Source organism: Lutra lutra, chromosome 8 (genome assembly GCF_902655055.1).
Source record: "Lutra lutra chromosome 8, mLutLut1.2, whole genome shotgun sequence".
NCBI lineage: Eukaryota > Metazoa > Chordata > Mammalia > Carnivora > Mustelidae > Lutra > Lutra lutra.
Genome location: NC_062285.1, coordinates 27,166,745 through 27,189,704, shown reverse-complemented (window position 1 = coordinate 27,189,704; position 22,960 = coordinate 27,166,745). Strand labels below are relative to the sequence as shown.

At 47.5% G+C, this 22,960-nt stretch overlaps 1 protein-coding gene across 1 annotated transcript in view; it reads left to right on the top strand.

The window, feature by feature from the left end:
- The first annotated feature begins 6,128 nt into the window (after positions 1-6,128).
- Positions 6,129-22,960, top strand: part of CAMK1D (calcium/calmodulin dependent protein kinase ID) — a 431,780-nt gene continuing 414,948 nt past the window's right edge. The window contains exon 1 of the mRNA XM_047741034.1: positions 6,129-6,243. Within this exon, the coding sequence (XP_047596990.1) occupies positions 6,152-6,243 (92 nt within the window). The 5' untranslated portion in view covers positions 6,129-6,151. The remainder of the gene's footprint in view (positions 6,244-22,960) is intronic.

Sequence of the window (22,960 nt, the reverse complement as noted above, 5' to 3'; positions counted from 1 at the left end):
TTATTCATTCATGCTGGGTGACCTGGGGTGTGTTACTTAACCTTTCTAATCTTGGTCTGCTCCACTGTGAAATGGAAGAAGGGTATTACCTACTTCATAGAATTAACGTGGCCATTCACAAATAAATGCGGTAAAGCACTTAAAACAGCGCTGATGCATAATATGAATGCAGTAAATGTTAGCTATTATTAGGAAATTCTTACATGACAATTAATTTCCCTAGGGAGTTTGTAACCACGTCTTCTATCATTGCCCATGACTGTAGAAGTAACAGCCTGATACATTTTTTCTTCAATACATGTGACTTGATTATTTTCTCCTTGAAAATCAAAGAATTATTTCTTTAGTGGTAAGTTTTACTAGGGTACTCTAGTGATCATCCATATATTTTCCAGCATGTGATATGCTCCTTTGGTCTGTAGATTAAAGTCTTTCTTCATTTCCAAAAAGTTTTCTTGAGTAATATCTTTACATATTTTTTGTAGCATTATTTCAGTTTCTTCAGAAGGGATACCATTTATGGATATATTGTACTTCCTTTGTGTTTCATATAATTTTCTGTCTACTCTTTGTTCCATTTTATTTTCCCACTATTCTTGATTTGTCCTCTAGATCACTTAAAAGGTTTTTAGCAATTTTTCTTGTGCCATTTTCATTACCACGATAGTCTTGGTTCTATGGTAGTTTCACTTGGTTCCTGCTTCCTTCCTGAGCTCTCCAGCTTTTTTTAATTCCTCCTGTTGTCTTGCCCTATCTTTCCTGAGCAAACGCATTTTTGGTTGTTTTATAGTTTTGTTTTTTTTTTTCTTTTTAATTGTGATGTGTTTGAACACAAACTTTACTTTCTCTGTAGCATTTTTTTCCTTGTGTTGAATCTTTGCTGCTACTTTGTTTTTCCTATTACCCTTCACTACCCCCCACCCTGATTGTTTTTGTTTGTTTGTTTTAATTGGAGGAATTTTGTAAAGATTTTGTGCTGGTTCCCCCTTGACTTTCATCATGTGAACTAGGTGAGTTCCTCCAAAAAATGGCTATTAATATGTAAGAGGTTCAGGTTAAATAGTGTGCCTTAGACATTTTCCCGGCTAACTAGAATTTTCTGTGGACCATGCTCAGTTTCTTTATGACCCAGGTTTGTGACTAAAGCTTCTTTTAGTCTTTGCCTTCTCCAGTAGAGATCTGAAATGACAATATTGAGTCCTTCTTGAGTATGCCTCCCTGACAAGCTGCTTCTCACAGAGGTGGCCCTTCATTCTGATTCCTCATTCAGCTATGCTTTTCCTAGATATTATTGTCCTCTAAACTAGCAACAACTTATGCTAATCATCAGTATATAGAACATATGCTCTAGTAACTCTTTTACCTATTTTTAAGAACTAAGTACACAATTTAAGATGCTAAAACTTTTGCAGTATTTATGAGATGAGGCTCTAACATCAAAGTGTTGTCAAACAATCCTTTTGATGGAGAGGATAGCACCCAGCTTTTAGGAAGGAAATGTTTTCCCCTGTCATATTTCTTGTTGGGATTTCAGTTTTTCATGGAGAGTGGATCTATATGAGGTCACCTAATAGAATATTTTTGATTAATACAATTTGGACCAAAGAGTTTTTAAGTTTTCGAAGATTAGGGGCGCCTGGGTGGCTCAGTGGGTTAAGCCGCTGCCTTCGGCTCAGGTCATGATCTCAGGGTCCTGGGATCGAGTCCCACATCGGGCTCTCTGCTCAGCAAGAAGCCTGCTTCCCTCTCTCTCTCTCTCTGCCTGCCTCTCCGTCTACTTGTGATCTCTCTCTGTCAAATAAATAGATAAAATCTTAAAAAAAAAAAAGTTTTCGAAGATTAATGATATTCTTTTTTTAAAAAATATTTTATTTATTTATTTGGCAGACAGAGATCACAAGTAGGCAGAGAGGCAGGCAGAGAGAGAGAGAGAGAGAGAGGAGGAAGCAGGCTCCCTGCTGAGGTGAAAGCCTGACGTGGGGCTTGATCCCAGGACCCTGGGATCATGACCTGAGCCGAAGGCAGAGGCTTAACCCACTGAGCCACCCAGGCGCCCCGTTTGATATTCTTTTTTAAATTCAATTCAATTCAATTCAATTCAATTCAATTCAATTATCAAAGAGAGAGAGAGAGAGAGAGAGAGCACAAGCAGGGGGAGCTGCAGGCTCCCTGCGGAACAAGGACCCAGATGCGGGACTCGATCCTAGCACCCCAAGATCATGACTTGAGCCGAAGGCAGATGCTTAACTGACTGAGCCACCTAGGCATCCCAACATTGATGCTATTCTTGATAAGCTTTATGTCAAATGAAAAAAAAAACCATCCATTTGCAAGTCCTAAAAATTATTGAATTTATGTATCATTCTCCCTTCTACAACCTGCATTTTACAGGTTTAGGGAGGTCAAGTGTTTTTACAAATTTTGTGACCTGGGCCTTAAGTCTAGTTTCCTGGATTTCTAATTCTTTCCACTGCCCCAGTTTGCCTTGTCAGCTCATCCCTTTAGGTACAAAAGATCAAATAGAGGTAATTTAGAAAATTTCAGATTTAGTCTATGAATCGCTCTATATAGTATTTATCTTCCTTACACCATCTGCCCAGTTCTGAACCTGGGCCACTCAAACCTGATCTATTGGCAAGAGGGTTGGTGGGGGAAAAGTTTGATGGGCATAATATTAGTAACTACTTAATGACGCGTTATTAAAAGTACCTCTGGGGCGCCTGGGTGGCTCAGTTGGTTATGCATCTGGCTTCAGCTCAGATCATGATCTCCAGGTCTAGGGATCAAGCCCCGTGTCAGGCTCCCTGCTTAGTGGGGGTTTGCTTCTCCCTCTTCACCTCCCTCTGCACCCACCCCCCCTCACTGTTCATGCTTTCTTTCTCTCAAAGAAATAAAATCTTTTAAACAAATACTTCTTTGGGCTCTTTAAGCAAAATTGTAAGAGCTTTAAGAAAATATAAAGACTTGGGACCTAACTTTTGTAATCCAGAACATGTGACAGAGTTTTCTAGAGTGGACTTGTTGGGGAAGTGATAGCTTTTGATGGATAGATAATAAAGGACAGTGGAGGTGGGATAGAATCATGAGACTGGTGGCCATCACCCGTCTCTCTAGAAAAACATGGCAGGCTGAAGGAAATGGTCAGTTACTGGAAAACAGTCCAAGAGAGGGCCCTGGAGCTAACAAAATTGGACAGTGTACAGTGCAAGGCATAGCCATACTTTGGAAATGGTGGGTTTTGTTTTCCAATGCGATCTCCAGGATCAAGATCTTTTATTTTACTTGGAGTTCAGTAAGAGAGAAATGACCATAGCGAAGCCACACCGTTTGTCTTTGGCATTTCTGCCTCCTTGGGGATCCATTCCTTTGGGTCTGGCCTCCTTAGCTCTGCATTAAATGTTTGCATCTTTTCCCTGGGACTTAGTCCAGATGAGCATGACTTGATAATGCTGAATGAACATCATTACAAAGTTTGGAAGAGAAAGAAGATTCTCTATAGCTTTTATATCAGTACAACAAATATCAAATAGCTGTCTTGATTCTATTTCATTTCTTTGTCCATCTTATGCCCATTCACCTGTCAGTTACTATGTGTGAGTTACCATGCTAGGTGCTGGGCATACAGTGGTACAAAAGGCTATGTGTTCCTTGACATTGCATGCTGGTTGGTAAAGTCACAGCCATAGAGCCATGTGCCATCTTCCTCTGATTCCCCTTCACTTTTGTTCCTCCTGGACAAGCCTCTCTTTGATAGGGAGGGAGAGAACATCAGCATATCCTTAGTTCTGGGGACAAAAGCTGAGATTGAGGATTGTCTTCAGGAGCTCTGGTGGCTGATCCTTAGGCTAGGAGCAAGGGTGAAATGGAGAGGAAAGAACTGAGTGAGAAGGAGGAGAATGGGAGGAAGGGAAGGAGGGAAGATAAGATGCTCATAGTAGGGCATGGGAGGGTGTCTACTAGCTTCTTAGTTATTCCCAGTTCCAACTCTTCATATTGCTTACTGAAGCTTTGACAGAAATGAAAGATATTCTAGTTCCTTGAATCCAGTTCTGGTTGAAAGAGGTGCTATTTGCCTTGTGCTTTGTAATCTGTCCTGGAAGTTTCACTTACCCATTTAGTCTGTTTATAACAGCTGAGTAATACTGAATTTCCCCTGGACAGCCTGGAGAGCCTTAAACTAACAGCCCCTGGAAGACAGGAAACCAGCATGGAGGTGTGGAGGGATGGGCAGGTCAGAGTATCTTTTGACCTCCTTGGGGTTGGAGAAAGGGAGGTGGGGAAGGGCTGGCAGTGTCCAGACAGTGTCAGGGAGAGCACTGGGCCTGCATCCACTCTGTCAGACCCAGGAAGAAGATGCTGGGTGAAGTTTCCCTTTCAGGGAGTAGATTCCCCCCCTTCACAGTAAAATTGGAACAGTCCTGGGAAAATGGGGCAGGTGTCAACGAACAATCAAGAGAGGAGGCTGTTTATTCAAGTCGAGAGAGGGGCCAGAGGCATTACTGGAGCGGGAGCCATAATCTGCATACAAGGAAAACTATTTTCTGAATCAAGAGGTAGTCCCTTCAGGTTGGGGACAGGGATCTGCACGTCGGTCCCCCTCTGACAGCTGGACATGGGAGAAGGTTGGGCAAAGAGCATCTTCGAGATGGGAGGCTAGAGGGAACCCCGGGTTCCTTTCTCTAGCCAGTAGGAAAGGATGTTTCCAGGTACAAGCTGCGCCTCCGGGTACCCTACTAAGCCCATTGCAGGAAGGGCTAAGGAGGGGGCAGCCCTCCTTTTGAGAAGGGTGTGGAGTAGACCTTCACTTTTCACTAAGTCTCTGGGTTTCAACCAGAGGAGAAGGGGAGAAACCAGGGGGTGCCGAACAGGAGCGAAGGCGGCCAGGCCCGCAGGCAGTTCCAGTCCCGGGACCGAGGGAGCCCGAGAGGGTCACGGAACCCGCGCCGGGCCGTCCCCGAATCCACCCGTAGCCCGGGCGCCTAGTAACTCCGGGAGTCCAGCTCCCAAAAGGAAAAGGAGGAGGCGCCTGGCACGTCCTGCGCGCCCCCGGCCCCGAGGCTTCCAGGCTTTCTCTTCGCCAGGAGGCCCCCTCCCCCGGCCAGAATTTGACGCGAGCGCCGATTTTGGTGCAATGCGAATTAGCTCTAGTCGCCGAGTCGGGAGGGACGGACAGGCTCCGGGAGCGCCAGAAGCGGGCGGGCTCGGCGGGGCCCGAGTCAGCGCCCACCTCCGCCTGCATCCTCACCGCTCCTCCTGTCGTCATAACAACCGACCCCCTCCCTCCAGCTCCGCGCAGCCCCGGGACGCACGGGCCATTGGCCCGCGCGCTCGGGGAAAGCGCCCCCACCCTCGTCGCCTCGGATCCGGGCAACCTCGCGCTCCCGCCCCCACCCCGCTGCTGCCAAGCACAACGCAGAGGCGCCCCCTCCCGCCGCCAAGTAGGAAAGCCCTCGCGCCCCGGAGACTTGACTGCCGAATTAATAAAGCACCTGAATCAGGGGCTGGGGTCCTCCCGCGCGCGCCCCGGCGCCCTGCACCTGCCGTGGTTCCCCGCACCTGCCCTCTCCGGGGCTTCAGGGCGCGCGCGGCGGCCAGCCGACGGCGGTGCCCCGCGCCCCGTGTACAGAGCTCTCGGGGAGCAGGACATCCCCGAAGGCGGCAGCGCGCCGGAGGCGGGGAGGCGGGAGGCGGCCGGGGCGCGCGGGGAGGGCGGGGAGCCCGCGGGAGGAGGAGGAGGTGGAGGGGGAGGAGAGAGAGAGGGAGCAGGGCGGGCGGCGGGGAGGGAGGAGAAGGGAGGCAAGAAAGTAGCAAAAGTGAGGCTGGCAGCCGGCGGCAAAGGAGCGGGTCGAGCGGCGGCGGCGGCGGCAGGAAGTCTGTGCCCGAGACGAGCAGAAATTAGAGCCAGGGAGGGACCGCGGCGGCGGCGAGAGTGAAAGAGGAAACTGCAGAAGAGGAAGCTCTGCCGCAGCACAAAGTCTCCGGCTCCCGCGCCGAGCATCCCCGCGCGCCCGCCCCAGCCCTCCCGGACCGGCTCGCCGCCGCTGCCTGCGCCCCTGTCGCCGGGCGCCCCCTCCTCAGCGCGCCCACCCCGGCCCCACGCGCCCCGGCCGCGCCGCCTCGCCGCCCTCCGCACACGTCGCCCTCGTCTGCCATGGCCCGGGAGAACGGCGAGAGCAGCTCCTCCTGGAAAAAGCAAGCTGAAGACATAAAGAAGATTTTCGAGTTCAAGGAGACCCTCGGAACGTAAGTGGGGCTCCGGGAGAGAAGGGTGGAGGTACCAGCGGCCGTGGGTGCACAGACAGCGCCTGCTGCCACCACCGCCAGCCACCGCGGCAGGAACCGGCCGGTCGCCGCGTCCTCATTGTCGGGTTCTCGGCTCTGCGGAGTCCCCCGCGTGTCCAACGCCTGGGTCTGCGTCCCTCGGGCGCGGGTGGGCACTGCTCTCCGGCCGGGGCGAGAGGAGCTCCGAGCTTTTGGGAGGATAGTCACCAGCAGGCGACTTTCCACTTCCCCTGACACCGCCACCCTCTCGACTTCTTTCTCCCCACGCGTGACTGTGGGCTGAGAATGGTGGATATGAGTGTTTACTGGCTGTGTGTGTTTACTCACCGTGTTTATGGGCACACCGTGTAGATGAGAGATAGGGTCTCGAGAAAATGGGGCTCCGGTCATTCCCTTTGCTGTCCTTCCATCGTGTGTTCTTACAGAATCGACATCTGCACGTACTAGGTGTAGGCAACACTTTGGATGCCACGCGATTATGGAAGGGAAGAATTTCGCAGTGTTCGGGGTCACGTGTGGGTAGAGCCTTCCCTGAGCATGTGTCTGTTTCACACAGGCTCAGCCACACACGCTGGCCTGCATGTCTTCAGGGAGGGTCTGTGAGTGTCTCTGTACAGGCGACTCCTCTCTCCGGCTGTCTTCAGTCCAAGTGTTGGTGGCTGCGTGGCAAGAAAGCTGTAACACTCAGAAGTCGGCATGAATGCCCCAAACATGGGCTGCTCAGTTCAGCGACTGCTCTCTTTCTGCCCAGGAGTTGGTTTTTGTTTGTTTTGTTTTGAAGCGCCCCAGAATAGGTAGGGAGGCTGATAGTGAAAGACAATCAGGCACTGCTGGGTGAGTCTGAAGTTCAGGTTATTTTCTCCCCTCATGTGATCAGTATCTGCTGGTGATCAGTATCTGTCAGTGTATATATTCGCTCACATGCACACATGTGTTATATGAACTGAACATTTTGTAGGGGTTTATGGAGGTGTTGATTAGGCTGGGAACAGAAAGAGGAGGTGTTTGGTGAGATAAATCACTGTGTTCTTCCTTCTTCCCTTCCTTCCCTTTCCCCCCTTTCCTTGTTTTTGTGATTGGTTTGCTTTCCCAGAATCACATTTTCCCACCCAGATTGTCTGCTGCCCCCTACTCAGGGTCCATGGTGGGTGGTCATTCATTTCCCTCACCCCCACCCCTACATCTGCAGTGGATCCCCCAGGGCGAAGTTGTGAAGGCAGCATTCCCAGGAAGGCACCCTGGCAAGGCTGAGAATAGGGTCTCCCAGCTGTGTTGCTGCACTTTAGGGAGGGTACCTGTGGGTATACACTTTCTACCTTTGTTGGGATGAAAACGGAAAGGACCTGGCCTTTTTAATAGCGAGGGGTTTGGGACTGCCTCCCTCAGCATGGCCAGTTAGGGGGTGAGTTTTGGTCAAAACTTTTGAACGTTGCTATTAAGGTTTATTCGGATATGGGGTTTTGATGCTGGGATGCTCAAGTTACGAAGCAAGAAGCATGCCCTTGCTTGTCATCCTGAGACCGGTTATGTGGCTGTAGATGAGAGCATGGGAGAGAGTGGAGTCTCGGTGTGTGGGAATTCCTTCCTTTGTGTGGCACATCTCCACCTGAGCCCCTCACTCTGGTCCCCCTGCCTGTAGCCTCCAGGTGGGCAGAGATGTCTCCCCCTAACCAACCTGCTTTTCGGGAGAGCCCTGCAGCCTCCCCTCTGCCGCAGCCAGGCCGCTGAAGCTCAGTGAGCTGTGGCTTTATTGAGTGGCTCCTGCTGTAGCAGGCGCTGTTTGGGGGTGACTGCGGGTGGTTTTCCCTCTGGGAAGGATGGGGATTTGCTTTCTGGAACCAGAGAGGCCAGTGGAGCTGTTGCGGAACAGTCTCTTGGACTCTGGTCAGATGCCCGGTGAACTTGGGCATGGGTCTCTGTTGGGGTCCCGAAGCTTTGCCTTCTGCCTTGGAAATAATTCTTTGAAAAGAAGCTTCCCACTGAGGCCCTGTGGTGCTGGCATGGGTTCTAAAAGAGTCTAACACAAATAATTAAATGATCAAAATGTTTTTACTCAATGACAGAATAATAATAGTCATTATAGGTGACTTTCTTAAAGGAATACCAAGCATCAGGCATTGTTGTAAGTGCCTTACATGTATTTCACTCTCAGAATAAGCTTAGAAGGTGGGTTTTGCTGTTATTCCCAATTGGCAGATGGGGAAAATGAGGCAACGGAGAGATTAAGTGACTTGCCAAACACGAGCTAGTTCTAGGCAGAACTACTCGTCATGATCCATATGGGGTAGAGCTAATTTGTGGCTTACGTAACAGCAAGCGTTTACTAATAATTTGATTTAACGTGAGTATTTGGAAAACTAATTTTAACAGTAATGCAAAGAAAACATCATTGTGGTAACATTTCAAAGCTTTTGGAATATCAGCGTTATTTTGTCTCCTTGAACTTCCCAGCACTGGTCTGAAGTTCAGTATGCTTGTTTCACCTGGGGTCAACCCCAGTGACCTTGGCCTGAGTCCAGATAGAGAGGTTGCTTCCAGTCTTGTCTGTGCAGATGTGGAGTCTGGACCCCTCTTCTGTCTGTCATGAAACCTAGTGTAAGACAAAGGTGATGACTCAAGATTGGGATTCATTTCCAAGGTACTCTGAAGCTCCAAGTCATTTTGTTTGTCACACCTTCCCCACATGCCTTCAGGATCCTAAGGCAGGAAAGCCCTGCCAGGAGCCAGACTGTCATCTCACAGTGTTAAAATGCTTTTAAAATAAAGCGTCGTAAAGGCCCAAGGAGCACACTTTGCCAGAATTTGTCATCTGATATCTAGCTGCCTGATTCAGGTACCTCTCCCTGCGGAGCTAGAACATTTACTGTTGAAGCCAGGGGGTTGAGTTATTTAGTTGGTGTGGTCAGAGGGGCCTTGCTGGAGGAGGGGGGGCCCAATGGGAGGGAAGGCGGGCCCAGGAGGGTGGGAAGGGGATGAAGGTAGCTAAGGACAGCGTAGGCAAGAGGATCTGTCTTTGGGGTTTGGGCCTGGGTTAGCTCATGTGCCTCTGAGTCAGGCCTCAGGAAAAACCTCCCAACCAGTGGGCTGCATGTAACTTACTTTGAAAGGGAATTCCAGAACCTGACCATAGCTCTGAATAAGGTGAACGATCTAATTACTAGTTAGTAATCAACGACATGTTTTCTGATCCTTGGCACACTGTGAGAGCAAATACATGTTGTGTAACAGCAAATTAGGGGTAGTGAACATTTCTTTCAGTGTATTTGCCAAGGCTCTTCAGATCGCCTCTATTGGAGATACCTTTCAACGACTTCTGAAATTACAAAAAAAATTGATAATTTGCCACTTGGAGAAGAATATGGATGGAAAGAAAGCTTTGGCGTGGTATCAGGAAGTACCCCAGACTCACGGAAATCACTTCTGTAATTTCCACACCATGAAACCCTTCTGAACAGAGAAGGCCTCAGTTCTTAGCATGACACAGAATGATTGTCCCAATATACCTCCTTTCCTCTGGAGAATAGGAAATGGCATGTCCTAGAAAATAGATCATCTCTGCAGGGTGTGAATACATGATTTTCTTATAGACTGAACATTTTACGGGGAAATAATTGCTGTCTGTAGGGGGCTGGGCTGGGCTTCGTGGAGAGTTTGAGCCTGGCTTCCAGGTCTGGCTCAGCCACTAAAGGGTTGTGTGGCCTGTGGGCCTCTTGGTCAGTTGTCCACATTACCTTCTCCCTGTCTCAGCTTTCTCCTCTCTAAAATCAGGGGTGTGGGGCAGGGAAGGCAAGATGGTTTTCAAGTGGCCTTACAGCCCTGAGGTTTTATGGCTCGACTGTGCAAGGAAACTACTCACTGGGGATCCTTACGAGCCTTCCACGTGTGACTCGTGCCGCTCATTTCTGTTTGGAGCGACATTGTTAGGCCCATGCTAGTAGCAGAGTGAAACAGCTCTGGACAGGAAGTCTTATCCCACTTAATGTCCATAGCATAGTGCGGCCGCTTTTTCATTAAATGAGTGCCTGCTGGTGCTGCTTTAGGAAGGGTATAAATAGAAATATCCATGGGGCAAGCATGGTCTTTTCCCACTCGTATCATACTTACACTCCTTATTCTGAAATTGCTCAGTAAATACACCTGTTGAGGACACAAATGATTGGTTTATCTGGAAGCCCCAGGGGAAAACACACTCAATAGTGCTTTTTTTGGGATGTAGGCAGTGGGGCGGGGGAGGGGTGGAATGCAAAGCTGCTTCAGGTGGTTTGTATGTTTGACTGGCTGATTTAATAGTATTTATTCTGTGATTAGTCAGATTTTTAGAGTCTGGGTGAAACATTTGAAAGAATATCACCAAGTGGACCATGGCGGCAGAAGCCCCTAGATTTCTCCCTGAGTGTATCCCAGCTGTGGTATTTGTTAGGAGTTTGTATTTCTCAGCTCTCTAGTTTGAGGGAGCAGAATATAAATTCAGCCTCTCATACATTTCAAGATATCTACTGAGCATCTACTATATTCTAGGCACTGTGGGGCATAGCTGCAAACAAACAACCAAAAAATGCCCACCCTCTTGGAGCTTACCTTCTGGTAGGAGAACCAGGAAATGAAGAAGTTAAGTAAGTAAAATGTAGAGTATGGTGCCTAGTACACACGTGAGGGGGAAAATCCAAGCAGGGAAGGGGGATTTTGTTGAGCGGGATGATGGCAGCTTGAAGCCGGGTAGTCATGGATGGCCTCACTGAGCAGCTGATATTTGAGTACCATCTAAAGGAGCCCTGGAACATCTGAAGGGAGAATGTTCCCATGAGAGGGGGCAGCAGGAGCTGAGGGCCTGGCAGGAAGCTTGTTTACTGTTCCAAGAGGCACATGTGGCTGGAAGTGGGTGGTCAGGGGTGGAAGGTGGGAGCTGAGCTAAGAGAGCGAGGAATTGGAGGGGGCAAGGCAGAGGGGAGATCGGACTCATGCATGACCTTTGTAGACCGGTTTCGAAACTTTGACTTTGTGTTGAGAGATGTGGGAGACATTGGAGGATTTTGAGCAGAGGAGAACCTTGATCAGACTCAGGTGTTTCCATCATCACTGTACTTGTGGTATTGAGGACGGACGGGCAGGCTCTGGGGCAGAAGTGAGGAGACCAGCTTGGGAGCCATTGCAATGATTCAGGTTAGAGACAGGTGGTTTAGAAGGAGGAAGTAGCTACGGAGGTGATGAGAAGTGATTGGATCCTGAATATTTTTGGAAGAGACAGCAGAAAAAAATTGTTGTGGTTGGGTGTGAGATTCTCCAAGGCTTTGGGGTTGGAAGAATCATGCCATTGGATGGTTTTGGTCAGTTTATGCAAGGATTTTCTGAGAGTCTGCTCCATCCCTGCTCTGGGAGGATCTTGGAAACAGTTTAGCAGGTAAGCTCACATTTGGGCTTCTGGGCTCCCCTCATGAGTGACTCTTGCATTTCAAGGTGAGTTTCCTTCCCTCTGAGTTTATGTCTGGAGAGGGCTTTTGAAATGCCTCCTCCTTGGTCACAGAGGGAAAGTTGTGATAGGCTGGATATTTTAGCTTCTAGAAGAATTGCTTAATTTTCTGTGAAAATGCTGGGGTTTCCCTTAGAACTATCAGTGGGAAGAGCTAGCTCACCTTGACAGGTGGGCCTATAACTCTTTTCTCTCTCTTTGTATGTGTGTGTGTATTTATATTTATATTTATATCTCATATATAACTCTAGCCTATAACCTGTAACTCTCTCACTTAATTTGGCGATTTAAAGCCCAAACATTCTGTGAAAAATAATAAACATGAGCATTCTTGCTGCTCCTTTCTTTGACAGGATGTTTTGTTATTTGGAGAGGAAAAAGTCAAATGTTTTTCTTGATTGGGAAAAAGATAACAAACACTGGTCTTATTGATTAGTGCAGTGGGATTTGGGAAGTTACGCTTCGGGTAGAGAGCTTGTTCCAGAAGGGGCTATAAGGACTGTGTCTCAAGCAAAAACTTCTGGTTCAAATGTGGCCACTGAATGGACAATAATTAGACTTGGTAGGTAGACATTCGTGTTCCCTCAGGGGAGGATTTTAGGGGTTAATTTGTTGAGTTTTTCTTTGGCTGGGTCTCCGTAAATCCCTTTAATCTTTCCCTTCCTCAAATAAATCTCCTTAAATCCCCTGCAATCTCTCTTCTTCTCCTCCTCTCTCCTCTGGGACAGCTTAGGCATTGGTCCAGTGGCAGACTGTCACATTGCTGATCAACTTGCACCCACAGTGGTAAACTCCAACCTCACATCTCCAATCCTTACCAGATTTCCCAGAAATCACCAGGGAGTCCACAGCCCCCTGGGGACCCATATTTTTTAATTGAAGAAGGAACTGCTTCTGGGTGGCCATCAGGAAGGCTAGTGTCCTAGTCAGTTGCCTTGAGTTTCTTTTCTGGCTCAAGATGGTCAATCCAATGTCTATGTAGCTAAAACAGAAGGATATGTAGACTCTGGGAGAGATGCTATCCTAATTTTCTTTCTCAGTTCATGTTGGTTATGCCCCTTTGACATTCTTTGGTGCAGGAAACCACTTTTATCTTGGGTTAGCTATAACGAGATCCTGCTTGATTTCTAAGAAAATGTTTATTATGCAGCAAACGGCTTATTTAGGTTCCAGTCAGATCAAGGCTAACTTCTAAATGAATGCCACTGGCCAAGATCATTCAGTAGCACACCGAGTTCATTCCATGTCTCTAGCGATCAGCTCCGTGTCTTGTGCTGTTTTTTCTAGTTAGTTCAGGGTTCAGAAACAGGGATTCTGTCTTCTGGGTAACACCAAATCTTGAGGATAAGCATTGAAAATAGCATATTTGCTGAGGCCAGGTAGGAGAGGCCTTAGGAGGCCTTGACCCTTAACGGAAAGATGGCTCCAGCCAAACCATTCCAACTGTGTGCTTCTGGAGAGGTTCCTCAATCTTTCTGAGTTAAGCTGGGGATGGAAGCTGTTGCCTTGTGGGATTCTTGTAAGGATTCAATGATGTATAGGAGGTGCCTGGCACATAATTGGGATTAAGTAAACAGTAGCTTTCATCAACTCTAGTCGCTTTCAGCAGCTGTGGTTGAGGGGGACTGCCTATGGAAATTCAGGGCTAGGACCATGGGGAAGAACATGTCAGGATCTGTTGGAAACTGATTTTTGGAAGCTCTTGTTGCAAATATGCAGAGTGGTGCCTATTTGACCTCCCCCACTCCCCTGCCCAAATTGATTTAAGAAACTATCAACAAGTCTTCAGTCAGCCATGGATGTTTCATTGCTGGGTGTTTTGCACAGCACCATAGTGAGTAGCTGAGTATGTAGGCTCTGAGGCACTAGGACCTGAGTGCAAATCCTGATCCACTGCTTCTCAAATTATTGAGAATTTCATTTTGGGCAAATTATTTGGCCATTCTCAGCCTCATGTCCATAAAACAGGATAAGACCGGCACTTAATTTCAGGGCTGTAGGGAGGATTTAAGGAGAGCCCATGAAAACTACTCAGTACAGTGTGTGGCCCATGAACATGTTCTCAGGAAATGCTCGTTCCTGCTCATTAGCCCCTGTGGTGCTGGAACAAAGCTCCTCAGAGGCCATTTGCACAGATCTGGGGGATCCGTGGAGCCATTCGGTGTTTGCTCGCCCCAGGAGGATTATTAGTTTGTAGAGTGCTAGCATTAACCAAGAGACTCCGCCTGAAACATCCTCTGGGCCAGCTCCTGTGCTGGAGTGACCTAGTTCACTATGTATCACAGGCTCATTCCTTCCTCTGGTTATCTCATCAGCTTTGTCTCTGCACCTCTCCCTGCAGCCTGAGCTGGGGCTTTTGTTTTGTTTTGTTTTAGCCTGTCCCTGTCTGCGTCAGCTTGTGCAACAGTTCTCTGAGCAGTTTCTGTCTTCCCAAACAGCACACAGGTCTCTGTGGCTCTGCCTCGGCTTCAGTGTGCTTTTCCTTTCTGAGAATGGTTACCAGGTGTCGGCTTCGTTTCTCAGTGAATAGAAGATTCTGATGCGAGGGCTTAAGTACTTTATTTGCCACATGACAAAACATCGTGGAGTTTTGTAGTTTAAAGCTGGTGTGTCCTGAATTGATTTTAGTGGCAAGAGCATTTAAGAAATGGCAGCATGCCTGTGAGTACACCACATGGGCACGTGTAACAATTTATTTAAAAATATCTTTATGGGGGATTGCTGTCGGGGTGTGGGATAAGATTTCAAAAGTTTCATTTCCCAGGTCTTAGGATACAGGCGTTGACAGTTGGGGTGCGAATATCCACTGCATTAGGCCAGATCCCTTGTCTTGATCTCTCCATATTAGCCCTTTTAATGGCCGAAGTCTGGGGTGACAATTTATTGGGACGTCTAATGGAGTGAGCAGGGGAAGAAAAGGCTCTGACATTTCTATGTGACAGAGGACCTCCCTCTCTGTCATAACCCGTGACACCCATCAGTGCAATTGCCTTTACACCAAATGGAATTGGGTACTGAAACTGGAACCCTCAAGGTTTTCAGTACAGCCTCCGAAGTCCCTGATTTTCAAGTGATCTTTTTGCCTGCCTACTCCCACAACTCTGTGCCCTCTAATACTAAGACGTACAGTATTGTGGGGGAAAAGACACCCACACAAAAAACAAAGCCCCAAAGCCCCAAATCTTCTGTAGCATTAGAAAACTTGTGGGTAGAGGGAGGAGAGTGGGAGGTCTGGCAGAGGGTTGGAGTGGCAGGCAGCCCACAAGGCTGGTGCCCCCACCCCTCCACCGTGTCCTTCTGTCTCTGGGCTGCCACTTCTTTTTTTTTTTTTTTTTAAGATTTTATTTATTTGACAGAGAGATCACAAGTAGGTGGAGAGGCAGGCAAAGAGGGGGGGGTGGAGCTGACTCCTCGCCGAGCAGAGAGCCCAATGCGGGGCTCGATCCCAGGACCCAGAGATCATGACCTAAGCCTAGGGCAGAGGCTTAACCCACTGAGCCACCCAGGCGCCACTTCTTTAGTCTTAATAGGAATGGCCACTTGAAAGTTGCCTTGAAACACGGGAAGATATGAACGCCTTGAAAGAGGTTGAGGGCCCCGCCATTTAGGACGTAAGCAGTTTTGAAGGAAGTGCTTTTTCTCTGACACTTAACTGAAAAGAATTCATGTTTGAATGTAAGGCAGGAGGGAGATAGGTTAATTGTGGTCTTGGGACTCTGATGGGTTGCAACCTGGGAAGTGGAGGGCCGAGTGAGGCCCACTGGGGAGCCATGGCAAAGCTGGGTGCTTGCTGGCCTGGGATCTCCAAGTGGGGAGGTGTCATGGTGTGGCCTCTGTGTCTCCCTCATCCCTTCTCCCAGGACTAGGCCGGTACTGTTAGCACTGTGATCCTGCTATGTCAGTGACCCCAAAGTTCGTCTAGGCTGGAGTAGGGCCCTAGGTGACCCCAAAATATTTCATTTGTTTAAGAAAAATGTGCCTTGAAAAAGCTTGTAACGAACATTTGGAGCAGACCTTGCATAAAAGTTGGGGACAGCATGTATCTGATAATATGTGCAAGAATGATACTGCTTGTGGGTTCTTTCTGCCTCTATTAGCATGGTCAGCAAAGATGGAGTTTGTGGTCTGGGTAAGGATAAAAAAAGAATGTGGGCTTTTTCTTTTCTTTTTTTTTTTTTTAAAGATTTTATGTATTTATTTGAGAGAGAGACAGTGAGAGCATGAGTGAGGAGAAGGTCAGAGAGAGAAGCAGACTCCCTGCGGAGCCGGGAGCCTGATGCGGGACTCCAGGATCATGACCTGAGCCGAAGGCAGTCGTCCAACCAACTGAGCCACCCAGGCATCCGGGAATGTGGGCTTCTTGTGGTCCTTTTGGCTCCTCTCACAGCTGGGATATAATAATAAGACTTAATATGTGTGTGTGTGTGTGTGTGTGTGTGTGTGTGTGTGTGTTTAACTTTGGTAAAAAATAGATAACTGAAAAGTTACCATTCTAAACCATTTTTAAGTGTACGGGTCAGTGGCATGGAGGATGCTCACAGTGCCTTGTGACCATCACCACCGTCCATCTCCAGAATTTTCTTATCCCCCTCAAACTGAAACTTGGAGACGTGTGATCGTCACTACCATCCATCTCCAGAACTTTCTCATCCCCTTCAACTGAAACTCTGTCCCCATTACACACTAACTCCCCAGTCCACCCTCTTCCCAAGTCCTTGACAATCACCATTCTACTTCCCGTCTTTATGAATTTGACTGCTGTAGGTGCCTTATGGAAGTGAAGTCACAAAATATTTGTCCTTTTGTGACTGGCTTATTTTACTTGGGATAATGTCCTTGAAGCATGTACCAGAACTTCCTTCTTTTTCCTTTTTGTCCTCCTTGCTTTTTAAGGCAGAATAATATTCTCTGGTGTGTCTATACCCCATCGCATTTATTCATTCATTTGTTGGTGCACACTTGGAGTTATTTCTGCCTTTTGGCTGTCGTGAATAATGCTGCATGGACATGGGGGTACCCGTATGTCTTCAAGTCCTGGCTTTCATTTCTCTTGGGTGTGTACCCAGAAGTAATGTTGCTGGATCATATGGTAATTCTCTGCTGAAATTTTGGGAGGGCCGCCATCTTGTTTTTCCCAGTCATTTGGTGTTTGGCTGTTTGCAAAATGTTTTTACCCGCATGATTCAGTTATGGCCCTCACTTTACAGATAAGGAAATGAGGGTTCAGAGAGGTAAAATGACTCACGGGAAAACGCTGCTGAGTGGCAGCGGGAGTGGGAGGGGGTCTAAGTGTCTTCTGACTTCCCAGTTCAGTGCTCTTTCTCCTGTGTCACACAGCTTACAAGCTGGTTAATGGGGTTGATACGAATAGGGAATATTAAAGAATGAAGGAGAAATGCCTCCACTTCTGTGGACGTGTTAGGGTATGGTGAGGTGATGGGTTCCGATTCGTAATGACTGCTGATTTCCGTGATATAAATACTCCCACATGGAACGGTTTCAAGCTGCCCATGGTTTAACAACCTACTACAGAATTCTTGCATCAGGTTCTCATCAGCAGGTATGAGGTGACTCCAGCATACCTCTAAAGGAAGTAGAGGTCAGGAGACTGGAGTTGAGGCCTACCTCCATCACTTGAGAGCTGCGGAACCGTGATCTTATCCTCTCTATGTCTTGATTACCTTGTTTGTTAAATGGGATAATTATACCTGAATTACACCTGCTTACATTACAGACCTGTTTTAAGTCCCAAATGAGATAAGGCATGTGTAGTAAGGCCTTATACAAATAGAAGGTATTATTATGTTATGAAGATTATAGCTTTAAAAGTATTCCTTTCTCATAAATGTTAGTATCACATACACTCTTTGAAACCTAGCTATCATCTTTTGGGCATTGTTCCCATAGGAGTTGGGCTGTGTGTCAGCCTTGACTCTGGAAGCATCAATAAAAACTAGAATTTCATGGTATAGTTTAACTGGCTCTATTCAGGTGTTTGTTGTTTGCATTCTTAGTGTTTAAGTGATTGGTACATTAAGAAAAACTAAAAAAAAAAAATCATAAAAGTAACATGTCATCCTAGCAGAGAATTTAAAAAATTTGGAAGAGTACAATAAGGAAGGCATTAAGAATCGACTTGTTGTTTGGGTGGGTCCTGGATAGTGCGTTTCTCTAGAGGGTAGGGAGCTCTCAGGAGAGGCCTCAGAGGTCAGCTGTTGACGCTACAGTCAGGCTGTGGTTATTTACTGGTTGCCATAAAAGTATTTCAGTATTTTACCATGTTGGTTGATTGAACCACTGTGCACAGGTTGGGTATCTGCTCTGGGTACAGAGGTGGTGGTCTTTGTTGAGTACTGTGGGTTTCTGACCACTTGCTTTAGGTTTGTGGGGGGCGGGGGTGAGGGTCTTGTTGGGATTATTGTCATGTTCCCATCTCTACCCTCATCAGCACCTCTAAATGTGTACAGAGCCTGAAGTGGGACAGAACCTGGGGCCAACAGGAGAACCTCCTCAAGAGATCCTAGTTAAATGTGTAGGAAGAAAGAGGTAAAACTATATCCAAGTGTTCCTGACTCTCCCTGGTTGGGGTGGGACAGGAGAACCTGGCTTCAGGCACTTCACTTATAAAATAAATACTGTTTGCTATAGACTGAATGTTTTTGTCCCCGCCTCCCCCAAATTCATATGTTGAAACATAACCCCCAGTGTGGGATATTAGGAGGTGGAGCCTTTGGGAGGTGATTAGGTCATGGAAGTGAAGGCCTGTGATGGAATTAGTACCCTTTGGTAAAAGAGACCCCAGGGAGCTCTAGGGCCCTTCCACCATGTGAGGACACAGTCAGAAATTGGTCTTCTGTGAACCAGGAAGCGGGCCTTCACCAGACACCAAGTCTGCCAGCAGCCTTGTCTCGGACTTCCAGTCTCCAGGACTGTGAGAAGTCAGTTTCATTTTGTCTCAGCCGCTCAGCCCGTGGCATTCTGTTATGGTAGCTGGGAGGGCCTAAGACACTTGCACACATAGTTCTGCCTACTACCAAAGTGCTCACACCCAAAACCTTCAAGCCAGCCTCTTTGGAACATAGTATTCATGATCAACTCATTCTTGCACTCAGAAGCTGAAGTCTTTCTAACTCCTGCATGGATACTGGCCAGGCCAGCTCTCTTATTGGTGGGCTGCCCGAGGTCCCACAGTTAATCTGGACCACATCCAGAGCTTCGGTGTCATGGTGTCCCTGAGGAGGGTGACGGTGAATGTTCAGAGGCACTACCCAATCACCATCAACATAATGGCAAGCAGAGAAAAAATGGTCCATATTAGAGATTTCTTACTTCAGCCATTGTTACATTCCTGTATCCCCATTAATTCACTGTTAGGTGCAAAATGAGCTCCCGACAGTGCATTTGGCTCCAGAGAGAATTCAGAGCCATGAACAGTGAGTGCCATTGGCCCTTGCCCTACTGCCGCCACACTGTGGCTCCTAGGATGTGCGTCCCCAAGTAGGTGAGGGGGAGCTGCATTTGGAGACCTGAGAGCACAGTAGGGGCTCCTGTGGCCCCTACAGGGTCTCGTAGGCAAAGACCTGCATTGGGAGTCCAAATGGAGGCTTTCCCACACGTTGGCAGAGCAGGTGTCACACACAGGGAGGACCTGGCTCAGATGGGACACCTACATGGTTCATCAATGTTTGCCGAATAAATGAATGGGTAAGTGAAATAAAAGGAGCATGGGCTTCCATTAGATTAAGGAAGTTCAAGTCCTAACTGTGCCATTTATGAACAATGAGACCTTGAGCAAATTGCATGATCTTTCTGAGCTTCTGTTTTCTCGTATTTAAGTGGGAATAATAGTACCAACATTTCCAGCTGATTGTGGGCTTTCATTGTAAAAAAAAAAAAATAGGGGTTACAAGGCATGCTACATATTATAGGTGCTAAATAAAGGGACAATGGCTTGAATTTTAAGCAAATAGATGTTAGACCCCATCACGTGATTTAAACTTCACTGAAAAGGTCTCTTTTCAGGAGTCTCATGAGAGATTCATTCTTTGGCTTAAAGCATTTTCTTAAGTATAAGAAATTGAACAGTAACAGCCATGTATAGGTCAGTGGGAAAGAGTTTATGTTTTGTTAGAATGAGTTTGGAGAGTGAGATAGGAAAATGATCTTAAAAACTGCAGGGCCTGGACTAGAATTAAGGGGTGGGAGTCATGTGGACGATGCCAGAGAGGAGATTGGAGGCTGTGAAGTCAGCCAGACTCACAAGCATTCATTCAGCAAACAGCTTATGAATATTGGCCATGTGAGATAAGTACCATGATGGCCTGGTAGCTATTCTATCTCTGTGGCCTGTGATGACCACTGTCCGTGAGCCTGACGGTCAAGTAGAGGTCGGGAGGAAGGACAGTCTGGTTTGTTTCCTGCTTGGGGGGATCACCCTTGCATCCACCCCTCTGTGGCTCACAGGGCTCAGGCTACGGAAGGGCAATGCCTGCTGTCCATGGAAGGCCCCGCCTTGGCTGATGAGGTTCCCCGGCAGGGTTCTAATGGGGGTGTGGACTCAGCAGCCTCTGAGTCTTGGGATCCAGTGACTTCTTTCCCCCCAGCCCTGACCCCCACCAGGTATTCCTGGTGGCCGTTCTCTCTTGTAGGAATTCTTGAATGTAACCTCACCCTGGGATTGTAGAAGTGGTCCAGATAAAAATGCAGGGGTCTCTAAAAATCTTGGTTAACCCTGAAAGTCCTAAGAGCTGAGTGTCCTTTGGAAGCTTCTCAGGAAGTTGGAGTTTGGGGCCTGCTCTTTAGCTCCCAGTATGGCCTGTGAGGGTATTGTCGAGACTGACGCGAACCCTGCAGAAAACTGTGGGTTCACTGAATACTGAGTAAACTGGGCTCATCTTTACAAACCCAGTCTTCCCTCCAGGAGTGAGGGATGCTGAATTAGTTCTGGGATAGAAATTTGAATGGGTGTGTCTGGTCAAAGCCACCTGGGAGTGAGCCTTCATTTATTCCCCTTGGTGGGACTTCAGATAAGGGTTTTGAGAATTGCGATACTGATTCCACAGTTTTTTTGTTTTTTAAAAAATTCATTGGATATTAGAGGTTGAGAATCTGGTGCCAGGCACTGAGGAGGCGCTGGTAAACAAAATGTGTGTGGGTTCTTGTCCCCAGGGAACTTTTTGGGAAGACAGACAAATATACACGTGATTGCAATTCAGTGTGATAGAGCTACAGCAGGGGGTATATGATGTGGAAGCTGAAAAGAGGGGTAGTGTGCTGGCAGTGGGGCTCAGAGACAGAGAGTTGGGCTTCTTGAAAGTTCTAAGTCAGAAGGGAAAACGATCTAGCATTCCTCAGTAAGTATTTAATGAGCTCTTGCTTCATGCCATAGAGAATACTGGCTTCTGTAAGACAAAGGAACATAGAGTTTTTTTTGTTTTTTTTAAGATTTTTATTTATTTATTTGACAGAGAGAGATCACAAGTAGGCAGATAGGCAGGCAGAGAGAGAGGCGGAAGCAGGCTTCCTGCTGAGCAGAGAGCCCGATGCGATGCGGGGCTTGATCCCAGGACCCTGAGAACATGACCTGAGCCAAAGGCAGAGGCTTTAACCCACCGAGCCACCCAGGTGCCCCAGAACATAGAGTTTTAATAATAATAATGTTAGCAGACATTTACTGAGTCCTTACTCTGTGCCATGGATGGTAGTACTTCTTGTGAATTTTCACATAAATTTTCACATTAAATCCACACAGCATGCAATAAAATAGATACTATTATCACCATTTTAGAGATGAGAAAATTAAGGCCCAGAGAGGTTAAACAACTTGGCCAAGGTCACACAGAACTAACCATATGGAAGAATTGGGATTTGAACTTAGGTTACCTGCCCCTGGCCAAAGCCAGAGCTCTTAACCATCACCCTGAAGGGGCTTTCCTTTTACATTTTCTCCCTGAACTCTTAAAGAAAATTGGACATGTGCCCATATGCCCACTGTGCAAAGCAGCGTATGGTGATAGAAACATGGTGCAGAGTGTTTTAGGGGTTCCAAGGGAAGGGAAGCAATAGATGGAGACCGGTCATAAGAGCTGGTCATGGGATCATTTTTCTAGTAAACCTTCTCTAATGACCCACTTTCCAGATGGCTCTCATGTCTTCGTTTAACACATGGCTGCTGCTGCACCAGTGGGGGCTTCAGTGACAAAAGTGAGGTGTGGTCCCCCATGTCCCACAGGTATGCAGACATATTCCAGTCTCCATGCCCTGCTCCTGTGGTGTTTCCTGCTTCCAGCACCTACCCATCGGTTCTCCAGGGCTCTGCTGCGGTGCGGTCGCTTCCTCCCAGTGTCCCTAGACATAAGCAGCCCACCTGGGGCTCCTCTCCTCTGTTCTTCAGTCCTAGACTCACCCCATTGAGGGTCGATTGTTCCAGGTTTTTCCTTTTGTAAGAGTTTTCTCCATCGGCACCAGAAGCTCTTTGAGAGAAGGGGCCATCTCCCACCCGCGGTGTCCCCTGAATTGCCCCCAGTACCTTGCATGCTGAGCAACTCATGCAGAGTTTGTTTGGTTCAGTTTTTAAAAATCCCGGAGTCATGAAGTTGTCTCCATAGCTGCTCAGGAAGCTTGCTTTTCTAAATGTTTTCATTACGGATAAGCTCTTCAGAATGTTCCGTCCCCTTTTTCTTCATCTGGATTTCATCTCTAGATTGTCTCCGCTTTTCCACTTGTGGATTACTCACTCAGTGGATTAGCTGGGGTGAAATTTTAATCTGTGTGGGTTTGCCCTGCTTCCTCCCTCAGCCTGCTGGCAGGCTCTTTCTGTCAGCTGCCATCAGGACTGCTCTCGGGGAAAGGAAACTAGCTGTCAGGGCCCCCCAAACAAGAGTTTTCCTCAGTAGGATGGTCCAAAACGAAATATAAATGATGTTTGGCTCATGACACGCTTCTGTCAGTTGGGTACCACAGTTGGCTGTGTCCTGTGGTGTCCTTTTAAATACTATTTCTGGTACTTTCCTTCTTGAGATACCCCACCTCAAGCATGGCTTGTTGTGGTCTTGAAATTCCTCATGGAAGCAACACATACTTGGCTTTTTCATTGTTTCCCTTGCACATCGGGCCTTTAATGGCTTTGTGACTTTTTTTCTGCATGCCAGTGTGTGTAAAAGCCAAGGATGATCCCTTGGCTGCAGTTACCAAGTGCAGCATTTTTCTTCA